The following is a 20,119-nucleotide window of genomic DNA, read 5'->3' as shown; positions in this document are numbered from 1 at the left end:
CGGAACCCTTCGTATATAACGTTATAGCGCAAGTCGTTGACACACGGAAGGCCGTTGGTACCATGGCCATAACTCCAGTGATTTACCGTTAGCAGACTCCCTATCTTCAAGCTGGAGTTTATTCCCCCTGTCGGACGATGCCATTTTTTCTGGAAACCGGCTTGGTAAGTATCGAGGGTATGTGACGCAAAACTATACGGCGGAGCGCACACCCATTTATACGGCAGCCGCCGTTTGCCAAGGCCGGAAGAGTCACGATTAAACGGCCGTCGTTCTGGGAAAGCTGTGTAGGTATCTTGGGTGGTTCAGGGACACTTAGGTTGTCTACAGTATTTGTCTTGCCTTTCCCCAGAATCTTAGTGGGTGACAAAGTCCACTCACTTCCCGTCCTCAGATCACCGAAGCAATAATATTCCTGAAGGGTCGGTAGCTCACACATTGCCGAGATATATCAAAAAGACCCAAATATCGGCCCAGCATGACCTTCATTACTGTCGCTAGTGCCACACTTCCTAGCGTGCCGCTGGACTTTCAGGGGAATCTTCATCGAATCCTGGAAAGTATCAGGCTAGCGAAAAGTCGTGGAGCCAAGCTTCGTACGGGACCTGAGGTAGGATACCCTGTACAGGTACTGGGAAACGGAGCTGACTCCGTCAGTTGGAAATTCCCGGATATGGATGTCTTGACCATCACCGTGAGTCAGGCACACGCCTTCAGACACTAATGAAGAAGCTGCTGACTTCGACGTCAAAAGTCGAAAGTGATACCTTCTTTCACAGTTGGGAGGTCGTCGCCCAGATACTCAACGATCCTGTGACCAAAGATATGCTCGTCGACGTAGGTATGGGCGTGAGGCACCGGGTGAGTAATACCTTGATCACTCTGATCTGTTATGTGCTAACACATTGGGTGAGAATGTGCGATACAACTGTCGCATTCTGCTTACATACCAAAAAATCTTCTTCATTCGACCGAAGATGAGCCTTGCCAATGATGGCCTGTACCGCGAGGCCCGTCATTTCACAGCTTGGGTTAAACCGAGAACGGTAGAGACATACTATCTTGAGCAGATCATACGTGAAATCACTGGACAAAAAACAGTACCGATCGGAGATGCTGTGCTTTCCACATTAGACACATCCGTTGGGTAAGTCATGTGCTTCTTGGTAAAAGGGCATCTCTGGCTTTAATGCTTACAATGGACGATTTAGCTGTGAGACGTGCGAGGAGCTATTTACTGTACGTGACTTCATTCAGCTCAGCTGCTAGGATGATTCCAAGTCACACATGGGCTGACTTCTGCTAAAGCCTTTGAACCCATCTACCAACATGGGTCTCAACGGTGTGGAGGTCATTGTTAATTCAAGTGCCTCCCACGCCGAGCTGAGGAAGCTCAACACTAGACTGTCTCTGATCCAGAATTGCACTCGGAAGCTTGGAGGGATTTATATCTACGCTAATGCGACTGGAGTTGGTGAGTCTTTTCAGTGCACCCTTCCGCCATCAAGGGACCTTCTATGCCAGCAACTAACGTGAATCCATGCTAGATGGCGAGGCCAGAATGATGTTTGACGGCTCATCAATGATCTTGTGCAACGGCAGTGTGATGAAGTATGTCAACGCTTTATCGACACGTTCCTCATCACTTTGCTAACTTATCAAGGCAATCCACGCAATTCTCCCTGGTATGCATAACGCTTACAGTCTATACTAAAACATGCAGAATGTAGGACTGACCCCATAGCAGAAACCCGTCGAGGTCATCACTGCAACAATTGATCTCGAGGAGGTCCGCAGTTACAGAAGTAGCATATCGCGAAACGTACAAGGCGCAGCGCAGCCGGAGTACCCCCGTATCGATTGTGATCTATGTCTATCCTGTCCCGCCGACGAGGTTCTATTCTCGGACACATTGCAACTATCTCGGGAAATCTCGCTCAAGATCCTGGACCCGATGGAAGAGATCTATAGGGCTGAAGCGGCTTATCTGTGGCAGTATCTAACCCGGGCGAGCGCTGCCGGATACTTCCTCGCTCTTTCTGGAGGTCTCGACAGCGCTACCGTGGCGCTCTTCGTTTTAGGTATGGCTAAGGTGGTTTTGGAATCTATCAATTCCGGAGACGACAACACGTTGGCCGATTTACGTCGGATCACAGGTGAACCAAATCTCACCGTCAAAACACCGCAAGACATTGTAAAGAGGTTACTTCACACATGCTTTATGGCGGCACAACACAGTGGAGATCGGACGAGATCGCGTGCCAAACGACTAGCCGAGAGTATTGGTGCGTATCATTCCGATGTCAACATTGATGGTACCGTTGCCGCACATGAGAACATCGTGGAGCAGGCCTTGAACTTCAAGCCAAGATTCAAGGTTGAGGGAGGAAGTGCTGCAGTAGGTGTTTTCAGCTTGTCGCTGTCTCTCTTTCCCATCATACAGATAACATACTGACAAAGCCATCCACACAGGAGAACCTTGCAAAACAGAACATCCAAGCACGAAACAGAATGGTTATCGCATACGAGGCGAGTGAATTCTTTCCAACCCCCAAAGACGGAGGACTCTTCCAATCCGGTCGACCTGCTTGTTTGGACAGTATTAATTCGTGTACTTGGAACAGATGGCGCAGCTTAGCACGACAGCTCGTAAGATGCCGCGGGCTGGTGCAAGTCTACTAGTTGTGAGTACAGTCCATGCAACCTTTGCCCCCTCCAGCGCCACAAATGATCGCGCAAAGACGCATGCCTGGCACCTCGCAGTCCCCGTGGACTCGTTGTCTCTGTCTGATTTGAGCAACAACTGAGATTTGGATAGATGTCATCGGCCAACGTCGATGAAGCTCTAAGAGGGTAAGTCTTTCCCCAAATGTCACCGTCAATTCAGCAAAGCTCACGAGTCTCGTTTTAGCTACTTAACCAAATACGACTGTTCATCTGGCGACATCGCGCCATTGGTAAACCAATCCAATCTTTGTCATCGTATCAGGCGCCTAAAGTTGGGATCTTCTAGGGGAGCATATCGAAATCCGATGCAAGAGCCTTTCTGGCATGGGCAAGGGAGAAGTGGAATATGCCCATTATAACGGTTTGCATCCTTCTACATCTTTTTAAATTCTAGACGCTCATTTTAACGAGGAATTCATCGAGGCTCGTCCAACGGCCGAGCTCTTACCGCTTTCCGCTGGGGAGCAAGACGACGAATCCGAGGCTGAGATGGGACTTACATATGACGAACTGAGCACCTTTGGAGTACTGCGCAAGGTATCTCTGCTTTGGATCTGCCGCTCCAGGATTCAAGATCTGACATGGTATTAGGTGGAAAAACTTGGCCCGTGGTCATGTTACTTGCGACTCTTGGTTGAGTGGCAAGATCGACCTGGGTTCGGCCCTCAGCAAGTTGCAACCAAGGTCCAGCGCTTCTTCCGCTACTAGTAAGTCACTCCTGTGGTTGGCAGCACGCTTTCTGGTCCCCGCAAAGACGACGTGAACGCATATTACAGTCTTCCATCAATGCTTTATTTACCCTTTTCTGGGAAGATGACGATTTCCTCCCAATACGAGTTCATGCTGACCACTTTGCCTATAGTGCAATGAATCGGCACAAGAGTACTGTCTTGACACCAAGTATTCACATGAGTGCATATGTAAGTTTTCAATCCTCGATGACTCGGGACACGGCGCTCTTGGACGAATCAATGGCTTACGATGTTGCAGAATCCGGATGACAATCGTCATGATCTCAGACCGTTCCTCTACGTTATCGACTGGCCGTGGCAGTTTAACAAGATCAGAAACCATGCCAGCGCTCTAGCGGAACGGTTGGCCCATCAGACAGCGTGAGAAACTGGACTGTTTGATAGCCAGTGTCAGGACTAGATTTGATTCTGCAAGAAGCATATAACTAGATAACTAGAATCCGAAGTGCAGTGGTCTACGTAATGACATGACACCGAGTAGCCAATACTCTTCTCCTACTTTGTTGTTTGACGCAAAAAGCCATATGCTGATATGATGGCCTCTATCATAACCACAGCGGCCTGTCCATCATGGCCTTTCGGGGCACAATCACCCGAACGCGCAGCGCGTCTCTCACAAGTGACCACAATTTCTCCCCGCATTCAATCTTCTTCTGCGAACAGTAAACAGTGACAGCCATTGTCACATCTTCATGCCGGTAGCCAAAGACTCTACTACACCAGCCACACCTCCGCGGGAGATCTAGGTCAACATCTCCTAGGAACTGCAAAGCCCGCGTCGACGTGATGCTAACAACGTTCCTCCCACTATTCCCTCCGCCCGCATCCTCCCTCCTGCCTGCACCTCCATCTCAGACATCGTCCGAAACCACCTCGCAACCCACACATTCTCACCATGCCTCGCGGCGGAACAAGGCGCACGCGGCGCAGAATCGCAACACCACGCTCGCGGTCTTGTCCAGTGACGAACGCACGATCATGCAGCGGAAAATGGCCATAGCGATGTACGGCTACAGCTGGCTCAAGCCGGCAGGGTGCGCGAAGACGATGCTCGGCCGGCGCGAGGAGGAGCTGGAACGGGAGGAGGTGGAGAAGCAGCTCCGTGAAGTCGAGTTCCAGGAACGAATGGCCATGGAGGCGGAAGAGCAGGAACGACTCGCGCAGAGGGATCAGGTAGGGGAGCCGGTTGAGGGGAGGGATCTGGATGAGGAAATCCCTGACGCGGATGGCGAGGAGGGATATGAGGACGGATTCGATGATGAGGACGTGGATGTGGAAGAAGATGGTATGGGCATGGGAGGGGATCTTGACGATGATATCCCCGACGCAGATGGGGACGAGGACGACGTTGAGGACGACGATGATGATGATGATGATGAGGAAGGGATGAGCAGTCCGGAGCCATACCCGCAAGAGGAGGGATGGATGTATGACAGTCGCAGAGAGCCGGACTCGGATTCGGACCGAGACGGAGAAGAAGACGAAGATGGCGGCCAACGGCGAGAACAACTCGCAAGAGCGAGACATGCGCACATCGCGGACGGACGTGTTCCTGTGCCGGGGAGTGAGTACGACTACGACGAGCGCGCGGCCGAGGACTTGGCGAATGCTATGCTTGACGAGGATGAGATCTTCGACGACGAGCAGAACCTGGCGGGAGGTGAAGAAAGGGATCTCGACGACGACGTGCCCGATGCAGCAGATGACGAGCAGGCGTGGGAACATACCGACACCGAGATCGAGGAGAGTGAGATGGATATCTCGATACTGCCCGGCCAGTCTGCACAACGACAACAACCTCACCTACATACCGTGGGTAGAACGAGTATGGGACAGCAAGCGGCGAGGCAGCTCGCTGGAGGCTCAGGCTCAGGACGACCGTCAGGACCGCGGAGTTCGGGGTCTTGGATCGCGGGTCCGGCATCGTCGCCGCAAGTGCGTGCAGGACAGCATCAGCACCAGTATCAGCACCAATATCACAGACCGACGCCCGCTACTACCGCTGGTGGTGGTGGTGGTGGATCTGGATACTCGGGACGAGCAGCCAGGGTCGTGTCAGGCAACCGACACCGGCCAAGTCAGCTTCATCAGCTTCAGCTCCAGCATCAGTATACCCAGACGCCGGCGATGCTGGACAGTCCGCTTGAAGGAGATGTCGATGCCGATGCCGAGGGGGTTGGAGATGGAGATGCGGAACAGGAAGACTACGATCCATTCGCGTCGACGGGACCCAGGCACGCCAGAGTACATGCTAGACCTACGGCTCGGGGCGTGGCCCATGCCAATACTATGGATACCCCAGGCTCCGGACAAAGAAGACATGAGGCGGCAAGTGAGAGCCCCTCTCGTGCGGCTGCGGCGCGGAATTGGCTTGACGGTGCTGCGGCCGCGGTGGGTGGAAGTGCCAGGCGGACACTGTTTGGACGAACAGCGGCCAGAAGAGCAACTGCCGCTGCTGCAGCCACAGGATCAGGCACGCTTGGTACATCTAGCGGCGGGCTGTTTACGCCCCCGCCAGGAATCACTGTCGGTGCTGGTGAAGAGTGGGAGACACCCGTCGATCAGAGCGGGAGTCAGGAGTCGAGTCAAGGCCGGAGACGGAGTGGTCGGTTTTTGAGTTCGAGAAGAAGAGCGGATCCGTAAATGATCAAAAGAAAGGCACGCAAGGACAATGGAAGAGACAGACACGTAGAGTGTTATTATGATTACTACGCTGTATCATAATACAGCGGCTTGCATTCGACGGCAAACCTGGTACTCTCAAGGACATTCCAAGGACTTCCTGCCAGTACCGGATCAGACCCAGACCTCAAGTGCTAAATGTACATATTCCTTCCTACCAAGCTTGTCATTATCGAGCAGCACGTACTCTTCTAGAACCTCATCCTTTTCCAGGTTGCGCTCCAATTCATAATGCCGTCACCTCTGAACGCTTCGAGAATCTTTTCAGCCCATGCCAGAACGTCCCAGTGAAATACGCCACACGCCGCGCGTCTAAATCTGCTGTCAATGCATCAAGTGAACGTGAGTTCAGAATACTGTACAACTCTTGGTACACATGTCTTTAAAAATGTTCGGGTGGCAGAAGATCGACCTGGACCCTGCTGACATTTAGATGGACCCGTGAGGGACTCATCACCAGTCCCTCGCCAAATAGTCATCCTCACGTCCGTCCCAGATGTTTCGTGTGAAATGTCTCCTCTTTGGTAGCATCTGGAGGTCGAGCTCATGGTTGATTTCAAGATTGTCCGATTTGACAAGACGAGAATCTCGGACAGGGCTAGAAAAGCCAGACATACGCAAAAATGGCCCACACCGCAATGAAAAACAGCACCCACGCCTTCCACCCGACACCCGTCCGCTCCGCCATCCTGAGCATCCTCCTCATCGTGCCACGTAACCGTACGCCCGTGTTCTCGAACGTGTCATTGATCTGACTTGCGAGACCGCTGGAATCTCGGATCTCATCGCCAATCGCGACGGTGAGTGTTTTTAATTGGGACACTTTCTGCGAGAGAAGCGTTGTAGCTGTGATTTCGTTCTGCGATTCGAGTTCCTCAAGGACGGAGGTCGAATATTGCCCTTTTGAATTGGGCGTGGCAGGGCGGAAACCCGATGTAGAGTCGTGCGGTGTGCCGTTCGTAGAAGAGTACGGATTCAAATACGGTGAAGATGAAGGTCGGCCTGCGGCGTCAGGTTGCGAAGAGTAGGCATAGCCTGGACGAGAGGATGATGAAGAAGACGGGCGCGAGCCGGGGTAGTCTTGGAAGAGCGCGGAGGAGGGAGCGGCACGGCGGTTTAAGGAGGAGTATCGGTTTCTTCATGCGAAAGTGTCAGTGAGCGAGCGTATGAACGAGAAGGAGGCCTCCGTTCGGAGGATATTGAATACGTACGTTGACATGGTGGGCCTATCGCGGCCAGAAAGGCATGGGGTTGTGGTTTGTTGTCATGCAGGTAGAACGGTCACTTTCAAGGAGCAATGACAGCAAGATGGATGTCGTTCGCCGGAGTGAGTCCCAAATTAACAGATGTTCTGTGCTTGTGGCTCTGTCTGAGATGGTGTACAGAGGAGTTTCATGAAATACAGGTCCCAAACCGCCAGAGGCCTGTCTTGTGGCGCCGCTAAGTGTGACCGAAATTCTTGCGCATGTAGTCTACTGCTCTGCCGCACAAGGCTGCTGTATTCATCACGCGGCTGTCTCAACAAAGGGGCCCATAGCCACATTAGTCGTGAAGGTATGTAAGGAGATAGGGTATAGGCATTTCGAGAGGAGGTTAGATACATTGTTGATATCGGAGGCGCTTTACAGCACGGAAGAGCCCCGGATGATCAGTCTGAAGCCTTCACAGACCCGGTGGTCGCAGGCGTAAGGCTGCACTATGCTATATTTGTGTTCCATTCAGCCTTGCGATTACTTCTGCGGAGAAAGGCTGCGATTCGCGCTCTCTTCCCCACGACGCGTTCTCCAAGCCCAAAAAGTTGCAACAGGCGCAGTGACAACAGACTGCCCATAGAAGAAAGCCCGAAGTCTTGCTCATCCTCAGATAATCACCCAAGAGACCATGTTGCCTCTCTAACGCGAAGGCAGCTCTACAACATGGCGTCGCAACAACGTAACAACAGCTTCGGGTCCGCAGGCGAGGTCGACACTGAGGTGGTGTCTGAACTACGAGACCGCCTGACTGAGATCTCTATAAAATGCTCAGAGCGCTGCTTGTACCAGTCAGCGAAATGGTAGATCCGCCATCCCTTCAGAAAACGCGAGCTGGACTGATTGGCACAGGGCAGCCGAACTCCTCAACTCTCTCCCTCATGATCATGACCATGACGACGATTCTCAAATGCACGATACGAATAATGTCCAATCCTCATATCGCATCTTTTCCACGAGTCACGAAGACCCAGAAGAAGCGACATTGGAAGCAAGAGAAGCACCAAAATATCTCCTTGCGAAATCATTCTTTGACACAAAGGAGTTCGACAGATGCGCTGCCGTCTTTCTCCCACCAGCCATACCGGCCGGCGGTCTAGCCATCTTTGACAAGCCCAAAGGGCGTACACCTACATCAACACCTTCTCGACACAAGGGTAAGACGAAACAGGCAGAGTCCACTGCAGTCGACCCTTTCCCCCGCCTCAGCCAGAAATCCCTATTCCTCGCCCTCTATGCCCGCTATCTGGCCGGGGAAAAGCGCAAGGACGAAGAAACCGAAATGGTACTCGGCCCTGCAGACGGAGGCCAGACCGTGAACCGCGAGCTCCCATCCCTCGCCCGCGGACTAGAAGCTTACTTCCGCACCCGCGACGCCGCAGACCCAACGCTCAAACGCTCTCAGGGCTGGCTCGAGTACCTCTACGGCACTGTCCTGTCCAAGTCACGTCAGGAAAGCCTCGCACAACAATGGCTCCTGCGTTCAGTCCGCCTCAATCCCTACCACTGGGGCGCCTGGGAAGAGCTTATCTCCCTACTCTCAAGCGTCGACGACCTCTCTGCCCAACTTTCCTCCCCATCCGCTCTCCCTCCGAACATAATAAGCATAATGTATCAAGCCGTCGCATCCGTCGACCTCTTCTCGACAACGGACCAGTCTGCCACACTCTCCTCCCTGCGCACCCTGCTGTCCTACTTCCCGACCTCAACCTTCCTCCTCACCCAGCTCGCCACCCTGCACTACCACGCGAAAGAGTACGAGACCGCGGCCTCCATCTTCCAGGACCTGCTGGTCACCCACCCACACCGGCTTGACGGTCTCGACCACTACTCCAACATCCTGTACGTCATGACGGACCGGCCGCGGCTCGCATTCCTCGCCCATCTGGCCACGTCCGTGGACAAATTCCGGCCCGAAACATGTTGCGTCGTAGGCAACTACTACAGCCTGTGCAGTCAGCACGAGAAAGCCGTCATGTACTTCCGGCGCGCGCTGACGCTCGACCGCAACTTCCTCGCAGCCTGGACGCTCATGGGCCACGAGTACGTCGAGCTCAAGAACACGCACGCGGCGATTGAGTCGTACCGGCGCGCCGTGGACGTGAACCGCAAGGACTACCGCGCATGGTACGGCCTTGGTCAGGCGTACGAGATGCTGGACATGGGATTCTACGCTTTGTTCTATTACCAGCGTGCAGCCGGGCTGAGGCCGTATGATCCGAAGATGTGGCAGGCTGTGGGGTCGTGCTACGCCAAGATGGACCGGCTGGAACAGGCGATCAAAGCGCTCAAGAGGGCTCTTGTGGCGGGCACGTATATCGACGACTCCGAGGGGAGTTCGCAGCAGAGTAGTTTTGCGGCGCACGCGAAAGGAGGCAAAGGCGCAGTAAAGGCACAGCCGAGGAAGCTACTTGATCCGGAGACACTTTACCAGATTGCCCTGCTGTATGAGCGGAGGGGCGAGGCAATCGGTGACGCTGAGGCGGCAAAGTACATGGAACTATGTGTGGCACAGGAGACGGGCGGAAGTGGGAAGGCTGTCGTGCAGGCGGAGAAGGCCCTGCGAAAGCGAGCAAGAAAGGATGCAAGAGCCAGTGCGGTCGCGGAGGAGCGCCGCCGTGCGAGAGTGGCTTCAATGAGGACGGATGCTGAGCTGGGAGAAATGCAAGATGAGCATGTCGGTGCGGGCGAAGGAGATGACGATACAGATATCATGACGTCCGAGGAGGAGCAGGGGGATGACCACGAAGAAAATGAGACTCAAGCTGGAGACGGGGATGGTGATGATGATGGTGATGGTGATGGTGACGGCTTTGGAACCGGGACGACGGCGACGACGTCAAAAGCGCGATTGTGGCTCGCTCGCTGGAGCGTAAAGACCGGTGACCTGGATCGAGCAGAGAGATTGGCCGAAGAGCTGTGTATGGATGGGTATGAGGTCGAAGAGGCGAAAGCGCTGGTGAGGGAGCTCAGAGGACGCAGGGAGGCCGTCATGAGCCGATAGAGTTAGTGCTAGCTGATCACCAGTACAGCCTGTACTAGTAAGCGTGGTGAAAGTGATAGGCATCGTATGTTGTCTTTGCCACAGCAAATGACCAATGTTCAACAGATGCGTTTTCCGTTCCGTCCTGGGGTTGAACAGCTCGATTGACACACTGAAGACAAGTCGCGGCCTTCATGCAGAGAGACAGGTCAAAAGATTACGGGCGATTGAACATGATCAAGGCAAGGACTTGGCTCATTTTGGAGGAGGCACGAAAGGATTGGGAGAACCTACCTATGCTCGAGAAGGCGGTTCGAACTGCAACGCGCGTGTAGACGCGGCAAAGTGGCAGACAGCGTGACAACTTGGGACAGCAAGATTACCTACAGCAAAATGGCCAGATGGAAGCCATAGAGCAGATGTCTAGAAGGGGAAAACGAATTGAGATGATGCTGATGGAAAAAGATTGAGAGGAGACCAACTTTTGTATTGCTCTGTCCTTTGACTCAATTATCAACGGACCGCACCATGTGGGTGCCATGAGCCTTGAATGTACAGTACACCCATTTCAGCTCTCATCATTGCTCATCATTGCTTACCACTGTCCACAACGTCATTAACTCCGAGTCTCTGTTATTGAGACTTCCAGCTCCCTAATCTTCGAACGCATGAACATGTCGACAAGCTCCAGCCCTTCTTCACGGATTCGCCTTGGTACGAATACTGCTGGATAACACGGATAGCACAATCTTCCTCCATTCGTCTCGTTCGTCAGTGGTTCGGGTTCTGCTGTCGCTCTTAGAGAGACAGGACCCAGCCGGATAAGGTTTGAATATTCGTTTGCAGGTCTCCTATGAAGGCGGCTCCTGGGTCAAGGTTAGTGAGTCTGTCAAACAAGGAAGAGCTTCCACCACAGTTGATACAGACCCAGAGTCTGCGTTGCTCTTCCCGACATGGTCTTTCTTCTGTGGTTGTTGAAAGCACTGGGTTGCCTGATCTTCTCATTCTCAATGCAACGGTCACACCTTTCGCACAGCATTGACCTGGCAGTCGATTCTGGCGAATTGGACTCTATTGACCCAAGCAGGAAATCTGGCCCATGCACAGATAGCAATCTTGTAGCCTGGTCCCAGACTTCGGACAATCTTTCTGATCTCCTTGTTCTTATCATGGTATTTCCAGGTCACGTCATGAGTGTGCCAGTCGAAACCAGCGTTGATGTTCGTGATGATCTTTCGGCCTGGAAAAGGGCCCTTACTCTCGTCCGTTCCAGGGGGCAGGATGGCAACCTCAAACCATGTCCAGCTCTCTTTGTAGGTGTTGTGGAACGCGGTAGCACTCCAACCCTGGTCACGCGAGGTGACTCTGAAAGTCAGACTGCGCAGGGCCTTGGGAGGAAGTGTTGAAGGAAGCTCAGCAAGAAGATAGATCTGTCCTGCCTTGCTCTCATCGACCTTCAACCAACGAGTGGTAGATGCCAGTGGCATGTCGACCCAAAACTCGGCCAAATCCATGACTTGTGGTACCACGTCGCCTGGGATGACCTTGGAGAGGAGGTTTGCAGTACGAAATGTGTCTGATGCCGACGGACCATGCGGGACCATGTCCTTGTAGAAGGTTGGGAGAAGGTGGAGCTTGGAGACGATGGGAGCAAGAGACGAAAAGGGACGGGGGGAGTTCTCAATATCTTCGAGACGCCACGTATGTTTCCCAGTTGTCTGATCAATGATGAGGATGGCAACGAAGGAGGAAATTACGGGGATGGTAACGATAAGGTCGGAGGACATGATATTATACAAAAAATCGGACCCGTGGCTCGGCTGCGCCATAATATGAGGTGGTCTAAAGTTTCATTCTTGCCGAAGGAATAGATGAGTACAATAGTAGGAGGGCGGAGAGCATGATGGGACGGAGAAGTGGGAAGAGTTGTTGAAAGACGAAGATATATAAAAAAAGGCGAGATCGATCGGGTTTGTTTGGAGGACCTTAGAGAGGAAACTCAGGCGCGAGCAGGAAGTGAGGCAGTCATGCAGTGAATCGAGGACGCGACTTCGTGACGCTTAATTGGGTGATGATGATTAAGCACTAGGCAGCAATAACTTTAATTGGTTGAGGCCCCCACAGCCTTTCCGATCATAGCCGATGTTCTCCCGGACGGCAAGAGGCTCCTCCAGCCAATGAACGCCCGCATCTTCTTTCCTCCTTCAGCCTTGTGGTTCAGCCTTGTGATTGTTGGCCTGGTGAGCCTCTTCATTCTCTCCTCTGACCACCCAGAGAGGATCGCGCATGAGAGATCCCTCTACCAAAGTCTGTATTTCAATCTTCCTCCAGCCGCTCCACCACAGATAGTCGCCCACCATATTCAGCCTCTCGTCCTCATCCACCTTCAGCCACCGACCGACGACTTTGGTGGGAAAACATCGATTTGAGATGATCAGATGGACCTTGCCTCCTTCGTTTGTCTGCCTCCGAATGCTTTGAAGCACGTCCACAGGCTTTGTCAGATAGTCGATGGACACTACACATGTCGAGGCATCGAGTTTGCCTTCCACCGAAAATGGCAACCGAACTGCGGGATCTTCATTCAAATTCTGTACAGACCAGTGCTTCAGGATTGGGTTCTTGTTCAATTCTTTCTCATTCATGCCCGTACCGACCACCTCCACTTGTCCAGATGATGCCGCCTGGGCGACTTCGTTGGGGTAGTGTGAAATCCAGCTGCTACAGAAATCGAGAATTCGTCCCTTTCGCGGCAAGACCTGATCATAATATCTTCGAAGAGTGTTGATCGCATTGTCGTCAATATGTGTCACAAACCGAGGAGCAGCGTAAAATCCAGAGTCGTCTCCTGCATCCAATGGTGTGAGATCTTCTGCTGAATAAGGAAACGGTCCGTCTGGATTTGCTGGTACATAACTTCGTATTGGCAAAGTCCCTGAATCCATCTTCCTAATGCCAGCGAATACTCCAGACAGAATCGAGATCGATCGTAATGTGGTTCGAGAAGGTATCCGAGGCATTTGTTGTTGTAGCCTATGAAAGGGGACAATGGTAAGTCACCTCGCATCTCATCGTGCTTTGTCTCTTGACTATTTTGATGACGTTATCGAAGGTCTCCAATACGGAGTGCAGGACGAGTCAATGGGACTCCAAATCTTCTTCGTCGTCCAGACTTCTTCACACCCACTGAGAACCCCGATTTTACCAAGCACCTACAAGCGGTTTCTTTGGCCAATCCTCGCCCAGGGCCCTGTTTAAAGCAGCTACACCTATGAGTTGACTCGCTGAACCACGAGCTGTCCATTACCCGCAATATAAATATTGCCCTATAGTGTGTAGCGGAAGCCTTCGATGCCCTCGAGAAATTTCTCTCCTCTGTCGGCCTTCAAATTCTCACGGTGAAAGTAGGCGACTAATGAGGAGATCATCAAGATACAGCAGCAGGCAAACCCAATGGACATATACAGCCCAAAGAGATATTTTGGGGCATCCTGAGTTCGGAAAATGAGTGCACCCGCAATACCTCCCACCCCAGCGAACCCGCCCTGCAGCGGTAGAGCAATCTGGCGCTTGCTGGAGGATGGGAGGTTATTCACCAAGAAGGCGATAACAGAAGGGATGGTACAGTTGTTCCCAATTGTCATCAGGAAGACTCCCACAAGTCTGGGGCCTAGGTTTTGGGCCCAGCCAATGAGTACGATGCCGATAATGACCAAAAGCATATGGCCTAAAATGAATGGTGATCGGAGGTGGACGTGATCTGCCCAGAGCGCAGTCGCCAAGGAGCAAAATACCGAGAGGATCATTGGAGGCGTCACCAAAATCTGGCTGAGAGCTGTGCTGAATCCGAACCCTTTGAGGATAGATGGCAGGAAAAAGGATAGAGAGTACGAGCCGGCAGTCGACCAAAACAGCAAGAACGCCAGAGCCCAGCATTTCCAGTCGGCCAGGGCAGCGCGGAGTCGATGCATGTCCATCTTCTCTTCGACCTCACCACGGTCGGCGTGGAGACGTTCTTGGATTTGGCGCAGCTCATGTGGTGCCAACCATTTCGCTCTCTCCGGAAATTCACTGATGAAAAAATAGATGGGCACGGCCATCGCAGCAGTGATGAAACCTGGGACGATAAAAATCCAACGCCATCCGCGAAGGCCGCCGACGCCTTCCATAAGACTAAGAGCGTACGAAAGGATCCCTTGGAACCCATTGAGGAATGCGCCACTCATGTACCAAATGGCTATTCGCTGGTGTGTTTCGTACCGCTTGTACCAAGAGGAAATGATGTACGAGCAGGTTGGCTAGAATAGAGTCAGACCATAGATTCGTTCGCGGACCAGGGGGAATTTGCTTGCTGAACTCACCTGAAAAGCACCCTCGAAAGCGCCAAGCAGCACTCTGACGGCAATTAGTTGTCTCCAGTTATTGACAAAGCCCGAACACATCGCGGTGGTACCCCAGCACAGGATCAGGAACGCGGTATATTTCTTCACGCTCACCCTCCTAATGAACATGTTGGAGGGCACCTCGAGCAAAATGTAAGTCGGGAATATGAGCAAGGACACCACCGAGTATCGATTTCCGGTCAGCTCGAGGTCTGTCTGCATGCCGGCGACTTTGGCGGAACCAATATTGGTCCTGTCGAGCAAGGACAAAGCGTACAGAACGGAGAGCCAGGTAACGATATGGAGATCAATGCGACGAAGCAGTTTCTTCTCATTGACGGCGGGGTGTTCGAGAGTTCCCTGAACGCTCTCGTCAACAACAGCTGTTGGCTTTTCATCGTCGAAATCTTTCTTCATGGACACAGCGCCTGCGTTCACTCGTGCCGCCATTGCCGGGGTGTGAGAATTTGCGTGTACAGTCAGGAAAACGAGCTGAGAGGGAAGGAATCAGACAGAATCGTGGGAAGAGGATGTTGATTGCTTGCACCCAAGAGTGAATACTAGACGCCGTGGGTCCAAGCACTATATAAACCTGGAGCAAGTACGCTTAATCCCGGGGTATGTGGGGGATTGTGAAGTTCATCAGACAGGTCTTGTGTCGACCCACATCTAATGCCTCGGGCCTATGCACAGGAGAGATCGGGATCCACATACGACCGAGGGGTTATATTGGCACGGTTCGGTCAGGGGAGCAATTGGTCGAGAAGAAGGACTCGCCAACTGAGTTCGAGGACAAAGTAACTGGATTGGTAGCAAGCCCTCAGGATGAGGGTGGGTTTTAAGGCTGAGGTACTATCTAGACCATTCGCAATATGGGTTCGTACTATTGTCTTCCAAATGCGGCCGCTTTTCAACTACTACATCTTTCCTATCTAGACCTAAGCCCGATGTGATGCGAGACTGCTCGACCTTCCGCTGTGGACTGTGAACAGGATCGGTTGCCGCTTTCCCAGCCCTCTCCCCTTCCCATTGGACTGACAGTCTGGCAGCTGAGCGCACCTCTTGTTGATAGTAAACACTTGATGAAGCCACGGGCTAGAGGGCCAGCCTCTTGGGACTGGAGAGAAAAAAACAAGCTCCAAGATAGTCTCAACGCAGAAGTCTGGCCCTCAGGCGCTGTGGGGTTTGCGGAAGTAATCAGCACTAATTTCCACCAAAGATATCCATTTTGTATGGCCGATACCTAAGTAGTGGTGAGTCCTGGCAGAAAAAGGAGTCCTAGAAGTCTTCACAGGTTCCCGGAATGACTATTTCAAGTTCATCGATAGCCTCTGTCAGGTATTTCTGGGCGAGCCAAAGAGCTATCTCAAATCATTTTCGTCCCCTGCGTGGATTTGGCCTCCTGGTCCATTGCCGTACGGGCTCTCATGAAATGCTCATCAAAGCTTCGAACGGGTCGGCGTCCACTTCTGGATCTCGGGACAATCCATATTTCCAAACAACTCTTTCTTCACTAGCAGCTTTGGAACTTTCATACTTGCCGTTTTTTGTAACTGTGGCACTACCCGCAGTAGTGTTGGCAATTTATATGTAGAAAGCTTGCCTCTCAAATCCGAACGCAATTCAATCAAGGTAAGAGGTTCTACTCCCTGCGTGTATGTTAGCCAGCACTTCATGCATTCGATCAGGGATTCGGCCAGGTGTCTACCTCATTTAGCACAACCGCTGCAGCAATGCGTTGGCCGTACTCGGCGTCATTCACTCCCACGACAATCGCCTCTGCAATCTTTGGATGCTCCAGAATCTGCCGTTCGACGTCAAGTGCTGATATCTTGTAACCTCCAGATTTGAGAACTGTACATCAGTCAAGCTCACCGACCGAGGCGATCCAACTCACTGTCGATAGATTTTCTGCCTTTAATATAGTAATTCTGACCGTGCTTCTCGGCAACATCGCCAGTTTTGAAGAAGCCATCCTTTGTAAGTGCATTTTCTGTAGCTTCGATATCATACACATATCTTTGTAGATTAGCATCGCTATTGTCATCCAAGCTCCATGGAACAACCGACTTGCAGAACAAAAACGGAGATCTCACAAAAACCTCTCCCTCGTCTCCGTGCTTGAGGAAGGATTCGATGCCCGGGTTTTGTGCTCCTACGGAGCCCTAAGGAGCGGAGATCAGCCTTTTCTAACAGGTGCAGTATCCAAAATAGCCTTGGTTCGAGAGAACAAGCAAGACTTACTGTGATCACTGAACTTGTAGATTCATGTGCAAATGGATTTCCAAACTCTGTGCCGCCATATCTCTCAGCAATCTGCCGACCTCTGCACAGTTTGGTCCACTTCTCAGAGATATGCACTTGTAGAGCCGCGGAACCACAGTGGAACTGCTCGATACTCGAAATCGCAGCCTGATATGACTCTCTCATCTCGGGTTCGAGTTTCTGTAACACCGTCTCCCAATGCTGCAGGAGACGAACGTAGATTGTTGGGACTGCTGAAAGCATATTAATGCCTCCGAGCCGAATTCTGTCCCAGATCCTGGCAGCGTCGAACTTGGGGTGGGTGAACTCGACACAGCCTCCACCAACCAGGACCGGAAGGGTATTGACAAGCAATCCGGTGGCATGATGCGTAGGAAGCATGTTTAATGCCACATAACCTGGCTGGATGTTCTTACTCCAGCAGTGCAGGATTGAAAGCACAAATAAATTATACCGTCGCAGTGCAGCTCCCTTTGGGGGACCTGTGGAACCAGATGTAAAGATAATCAGCCCAGGCTTGTTCGCATCTGGCGTTTTCCCTGATGAAAATGTCACTTTACGTGGATCGATCGACGTGTGCCTAATCAAGCCATTCATAGATACCAAAACATATTCCTCTTCCATGGCCTTAGCAGGCAAAGCGGACCTTGCCTGGTCCAAACAATTTGATGAACAGATGGTCGCCGAGGCTCTTGACGTCCGCAACATATGATTGAGCTCTTCCTTTGTGATATGAATACCTGGACATTTATTAGCGGCTGACTCGCAAGAGATCAATCATTGAGATATACTTGTGGGTACTGCAATGCCACCCAATGCTAGGACGGCAAGGAATGCCACGACGAACTCATAGCCATGTGCGATCACAATGAAAGAAGTCTCCCGCTTGTCGTATATCGATTGAAGCGTCTTTGGCGCAATCGTGGAGCGGATCCGATTTCGAGCGGCGATCACGTCAGTCAGCAGTTGTTGGTAGTCCATATCCAACTCGCGGAAGGCGTCTTTCACGGCGGACGTCTTGCTATTCAAGGCAAGGAAATGTAGTCGGTGGAAGAGGACGTCGTGCGGCAGGACCAGGGGGCCTTCATGCCGATCCGTCAAATCAGTACGATCAAAGGTCGCGGGATTCAGCTTTTCACCCGTCATTTTGACGGACCTCGAGTCACCTATCACAGCGAAACCGCTTGAGGACTTTCGTGTTCATGATTTTTGAATGTTGTATATGCAGTCTTCCACATGCACGGCCGGGCAAAACCCAATTCCTGAGACCGAGGGTCTTTTTTCTCGTACTGTACCCGAAAATGCCGAGAGCAAGCACACAAAGGACCTGAGCTGTTATCTGAGTCCACCTCCAAGCGAAGACTCATGTGTGTCTAATGAGTCCAGAAACTGTCCAATACGAATCTCTGAATTTGTTGATGAAGGATTTCAATGTAGCAGCCAGATATGCAAATCTAGATGTGAACTCCCAGCTGACTCAACAAAATATGATGAACCTCCAGGTTGCTACATGATACCACCTTCACAAGCGTGTACTTCTATCTTTCTTCAAGTGATGTGGACAATGATGTCGAGCCCTTCACTTAAGTCAGGTCAAACACGATCTTATGGACCTTCCGAGCTTCAAAGTCCTCGTAAGCTTGCGGAGCATCTTCGAGCGGCGCTGTCTTTGAACATAGGAATGCAAGTTTATCTTGTTGCTTGGTGAGAACCTTCAGTGCATCCTCAAAAACGCTCCGGACAGGACATCTGCCAAAACCCATCGTCGCCGCTTTCGCGTACAAGGTCAAACCGCTGATGGGTATGGTTTTGGTGTGCACTCCAACAGAACTGATCGAACCATAGGGCCTGACCAAGTCGAGTGCAAGCATAAAAGCGTCGGTTTGACCAACGACTTCCATGACCGCATCAGCACCTCGTCCATCTGTGGCAGCTTTGATCTTCTTTACGGGTTCCTCGTCCAAATGGAGTGGAATTGCACCGATCTTCTCGGCTTCTGCAAGGCGATCCGGCACCGAATCTATCGAAAAGACCTTTTTAACCAGAGTTAAGGCCGTCGCAATCGCACATATCCCGACTGGACCACAGCCAATAACGACGGCGGTCATTTCGTCCCGCCGATTTGCTGGTAGGTCTTTCAGGAACCTTGAGGCGGCGAAATAGCCTGTGGGCATTATATCGGCCATCAGGACGAGCATCTGTTCAGGAATTGCTGCGAGAGTCAGTACGAAGTTCTCATATGTATGTGTGCGAACCCACTGTCTGGTGCCCGGACTGCAGTTGTATCTGCCAGGGGAACCCTCACGTATTCCGCTTGACCACCTTCAAGCTGACCGGGCAGTCCCAGCATCAAGCCTTCTGTACAGCGGCCGGATTTCCCCAATTTGCAATAGTAGCACGATGAGCATGCTGTACTAAAAGGAATCACGACTTTATCTCCGAGGTGCAAGGTCTTGACCCCTGGACCTTTCTCTAATACTGTACCGACAACTTCATGGCCAATTACGAACTCGGCTGGCGTTTCGAGGCTGCCTCGATACCAATGGAGATCAGAACCCTGAAGTCACTGTAAGCTGCTTTGGCTCGCATGTCTGGATGGCTTTACGTACGCAAAGACCCGAAGATGTGACTTTAACAATAATATCGGTTTCATCTTGTAGCGTGGGAGCTGGGCGGTCCTCGACCACGACCTACATCGAACCTTCTGTGAGACTCTGAAACCGATACCAACAAATAGCGCCACGAACCCACCTTTTTAGGTCCTTTGAGAACGACGGCACGCATCGTCTTTTCTGCCATGGCTGGAGTCTAGAGTGTATTGGAGAAGTAGTGTTGTTTCCTCCAAGGAACATGAGAGCGTGTCAAGGTATGGTGCAAGGATATGCGAAGATGTCCTCCCCGAGGAGTGAGCCAATTCAAGAAGCTCGCGTTTTCTATGTAGATTTGGTCCACTGCCGACACTCATCGAACGAAGGCCGGATGGGATCTAACTTACGTGATGCTTGTGCGTGACGACAGTATCTGTGGCAATCCGGCAGTGCCTCCCAGCGCCAACCTTCTGTCGTCTGTTGCTGGTCA

General features: G+C 52.0%; 9 protein-coding genes across 9 annotated transcripts; 3 read left to right on the top strand and 6 right to left on the bottom strand.

The window, feature by feature from the left end:
- The first annotated feature begins 276 nt into the window (after positions 1-276).
- Positions 277-3,960, top strand: PV05_06183 (NAD+ synthetase). Its single transcript, XM_013458900.1, has 18 exons — positions 277-610; positions 658-694; positions 755-861; positions 915-1,147; positions 1,212-1,239; positions 1,309-1,474; positions 1,548-1,611; positions 1,664-1,685; positions 1,748-2,398; positions 2,473-2,529; positions 2,625-2,684; positions 2,819-2,853; positions 2,912-2,957; positions 3,014-3,088; positions 3,139-3,264; positions 3,319-3,434; positions 3,590-3,647; positions 3,718-3,960. The coding sequence occupies exons 1-18, from the start codon at positions 479-481 to the stop codon at positions 3,841-3,843; spliced, it is 2,139 nt and encodes a 712-aa protein (XP_013314354.1). The 5' UTR covers positions 277-478; the 3' UTR covers positions 3,844-3,960.
- A 197-nt stretch (positions 3,961-4,157) lies between these two features.
- On the top strand, positions 4,158-6,285 carry PV05_06182 (uncharacterized protein). Its single transcript, XM_013458899.1, has one exon. It carries the CDS (start codon positions 4,266-4,268, stop codon positions 6,120-6,122), a length of 1,857 nt encoding a protein of 618 aa, XP_013314353.1. The 5' UTR covers positions 4,158-4,265; the 3' UTR covers positions 6,123-6,285.
- Positions 6,156-7,551, bottom strand: PV05_06181 (uncharacterized protein). Its single transcript, XM_013458898.1, has 2 exons — positions 7,373-7,551; positions 6,156-7,297 (listed from the first exon to the last, which is right to left on the bottom strand). Exons 1-2 carry the CDS (start codon positions 7,378-7,380, stop codon positions 6,760-6,762), a joined length of 546 nt encoding a protein of 181 aa, XP_013314352.1. The 5' UTR covers positions 7,381-7,551; the 3' UTR covers positions 6,156-6,759.
- Positions 7,552-7,946: 395 nt separating this feature from the next.
- PV05_06180 (uncharacterized protein) lies at positions 7,947-10,508 on the top strand. The gene is made up of 2 exons (XM_013458897.1): positions 7,947-8,214; positions 8,264-10,508. Exons 1-2 carry the CDS (start codon positions 8,078-8,080, stop codon positions 10,413-10,415), a joined length of 2,289 nt encoding a protein of 762 aa, XP_013314351.1. The 5' UTR covers positions 7,947-8,077; the 3' UTR covers positions 10,416-10,508.
- Positions 10,509-11,413: 905 nt separating this feature from the next.
- On the bottom strand, positions 11,414-12,181 carry PV05_06179 (uncharacterized protein; the record flags this gene model as incomplete). Its single annotated transcript, XM_013458896.1, has 1 exon — positions 11,414-12,181. One exon carries the CDS (start codon positions 12,179-12,181, stop codon positions 11,414-11,416), a length of 768 nt encoding a protein of 255 aa, XP_013314350.1.
- A 417-nt stretch (positions 12,182-12,598) lies between these two features.
- PV05_06178 (uncharacterized protein) lies at positions 12,599-13,339 on the bottom strand (the record flags this gene model as incomplete). The annotated part of the gene is made up of 1 exon (XM_013458895.1): positions 12,599-13,339. The coding sequence occupies one exon, from the start codon at positions 13,337-13,339 to the stop codon at positions 12,599-12,601; it is 741 nt and encodes a 246-aa protein (XP_013314349.1).
- A 381-nt stretch (positions 13,340-13,720) lies between these two features.
- PV05_06177 (uncharacterized protein) lies at positions 13,721-15,226 on the bottom strand (the record flags this gene model as incomplete). The annotated part of the gene is made up of 2 exons (XM_013458894.1): positions 13,721-14,692; positions 14,756-15,226. The coding sequence occupies 2 exons, from the start codon at positions 15,224-15,226 to the stop codon at positions 13,721-13,723; spliced, it is 1,443 nt and encodes a 480-aa protein (XP_013314348.1).
- A 989-nt stretch (positions 15,227-16,215) lies between these two features.
- Positions 16,216-18,187, bottom strand: PV05_06176 (uncharacterized protein; the record flags this gene model as incomplete). The annotated part of the gene is made up of 5 exons (XM_013458893.1): positions 16,216-16,425; positions 16,485-16,630; positions 16,674-16,941; positions 17,021-17,781; positions 17,833-18,187. 5 exons carry the CDS (start codon positions 18,185-18,187, stop codon positions 16,216-16,218), a joined length of 1,740 nt encoding a protein of 579 aa, XP_013314347.1.
- A 437-nt stretch (positions 18,188-18,624) lies between these two features.
- Positions 18,625-19,840, bottom strand: PV05_06175 (uncharacterized protein; the record flags this gene model as incomplete). Its single annotated transcript, XM_013458892.1, has 4 exons — positions 18,625-19,253; positions 19,301-19,598; positions 19,651-19,731; positions 19,793-19,840. 4 exons carry the CDS (start codon positions 19,838-19,840, stop codon positions 18,625-18,627), a joined length of 1,056 nt encoding a protein of 351 aa, XP_013314346.1.
- Between the last annotated feature and the right edge of the window lie 279 nt (positions 19,841-20,119).

Source organism: Exophiala xenobiotica (assembly GCF_000835505.1).
Source record: "Exophiala xenobiotica strain CBS 118157 unplaced genomic scaffold supercont1.4, whole genome shotgun sequence".
Lineage (NCBI taxonomy): Eukaryota > Fungi > Ascomycota > Eurotiomycetes > Chaetothyriales > Herpotrichiellaceae > Exophiala > Exophiala xenobiotica.
The sequence above is the reverse complement of the archived record's forward strand: the minus strand, read 5'-3'. Positions and strand labels throughout refer to the sequence as shown.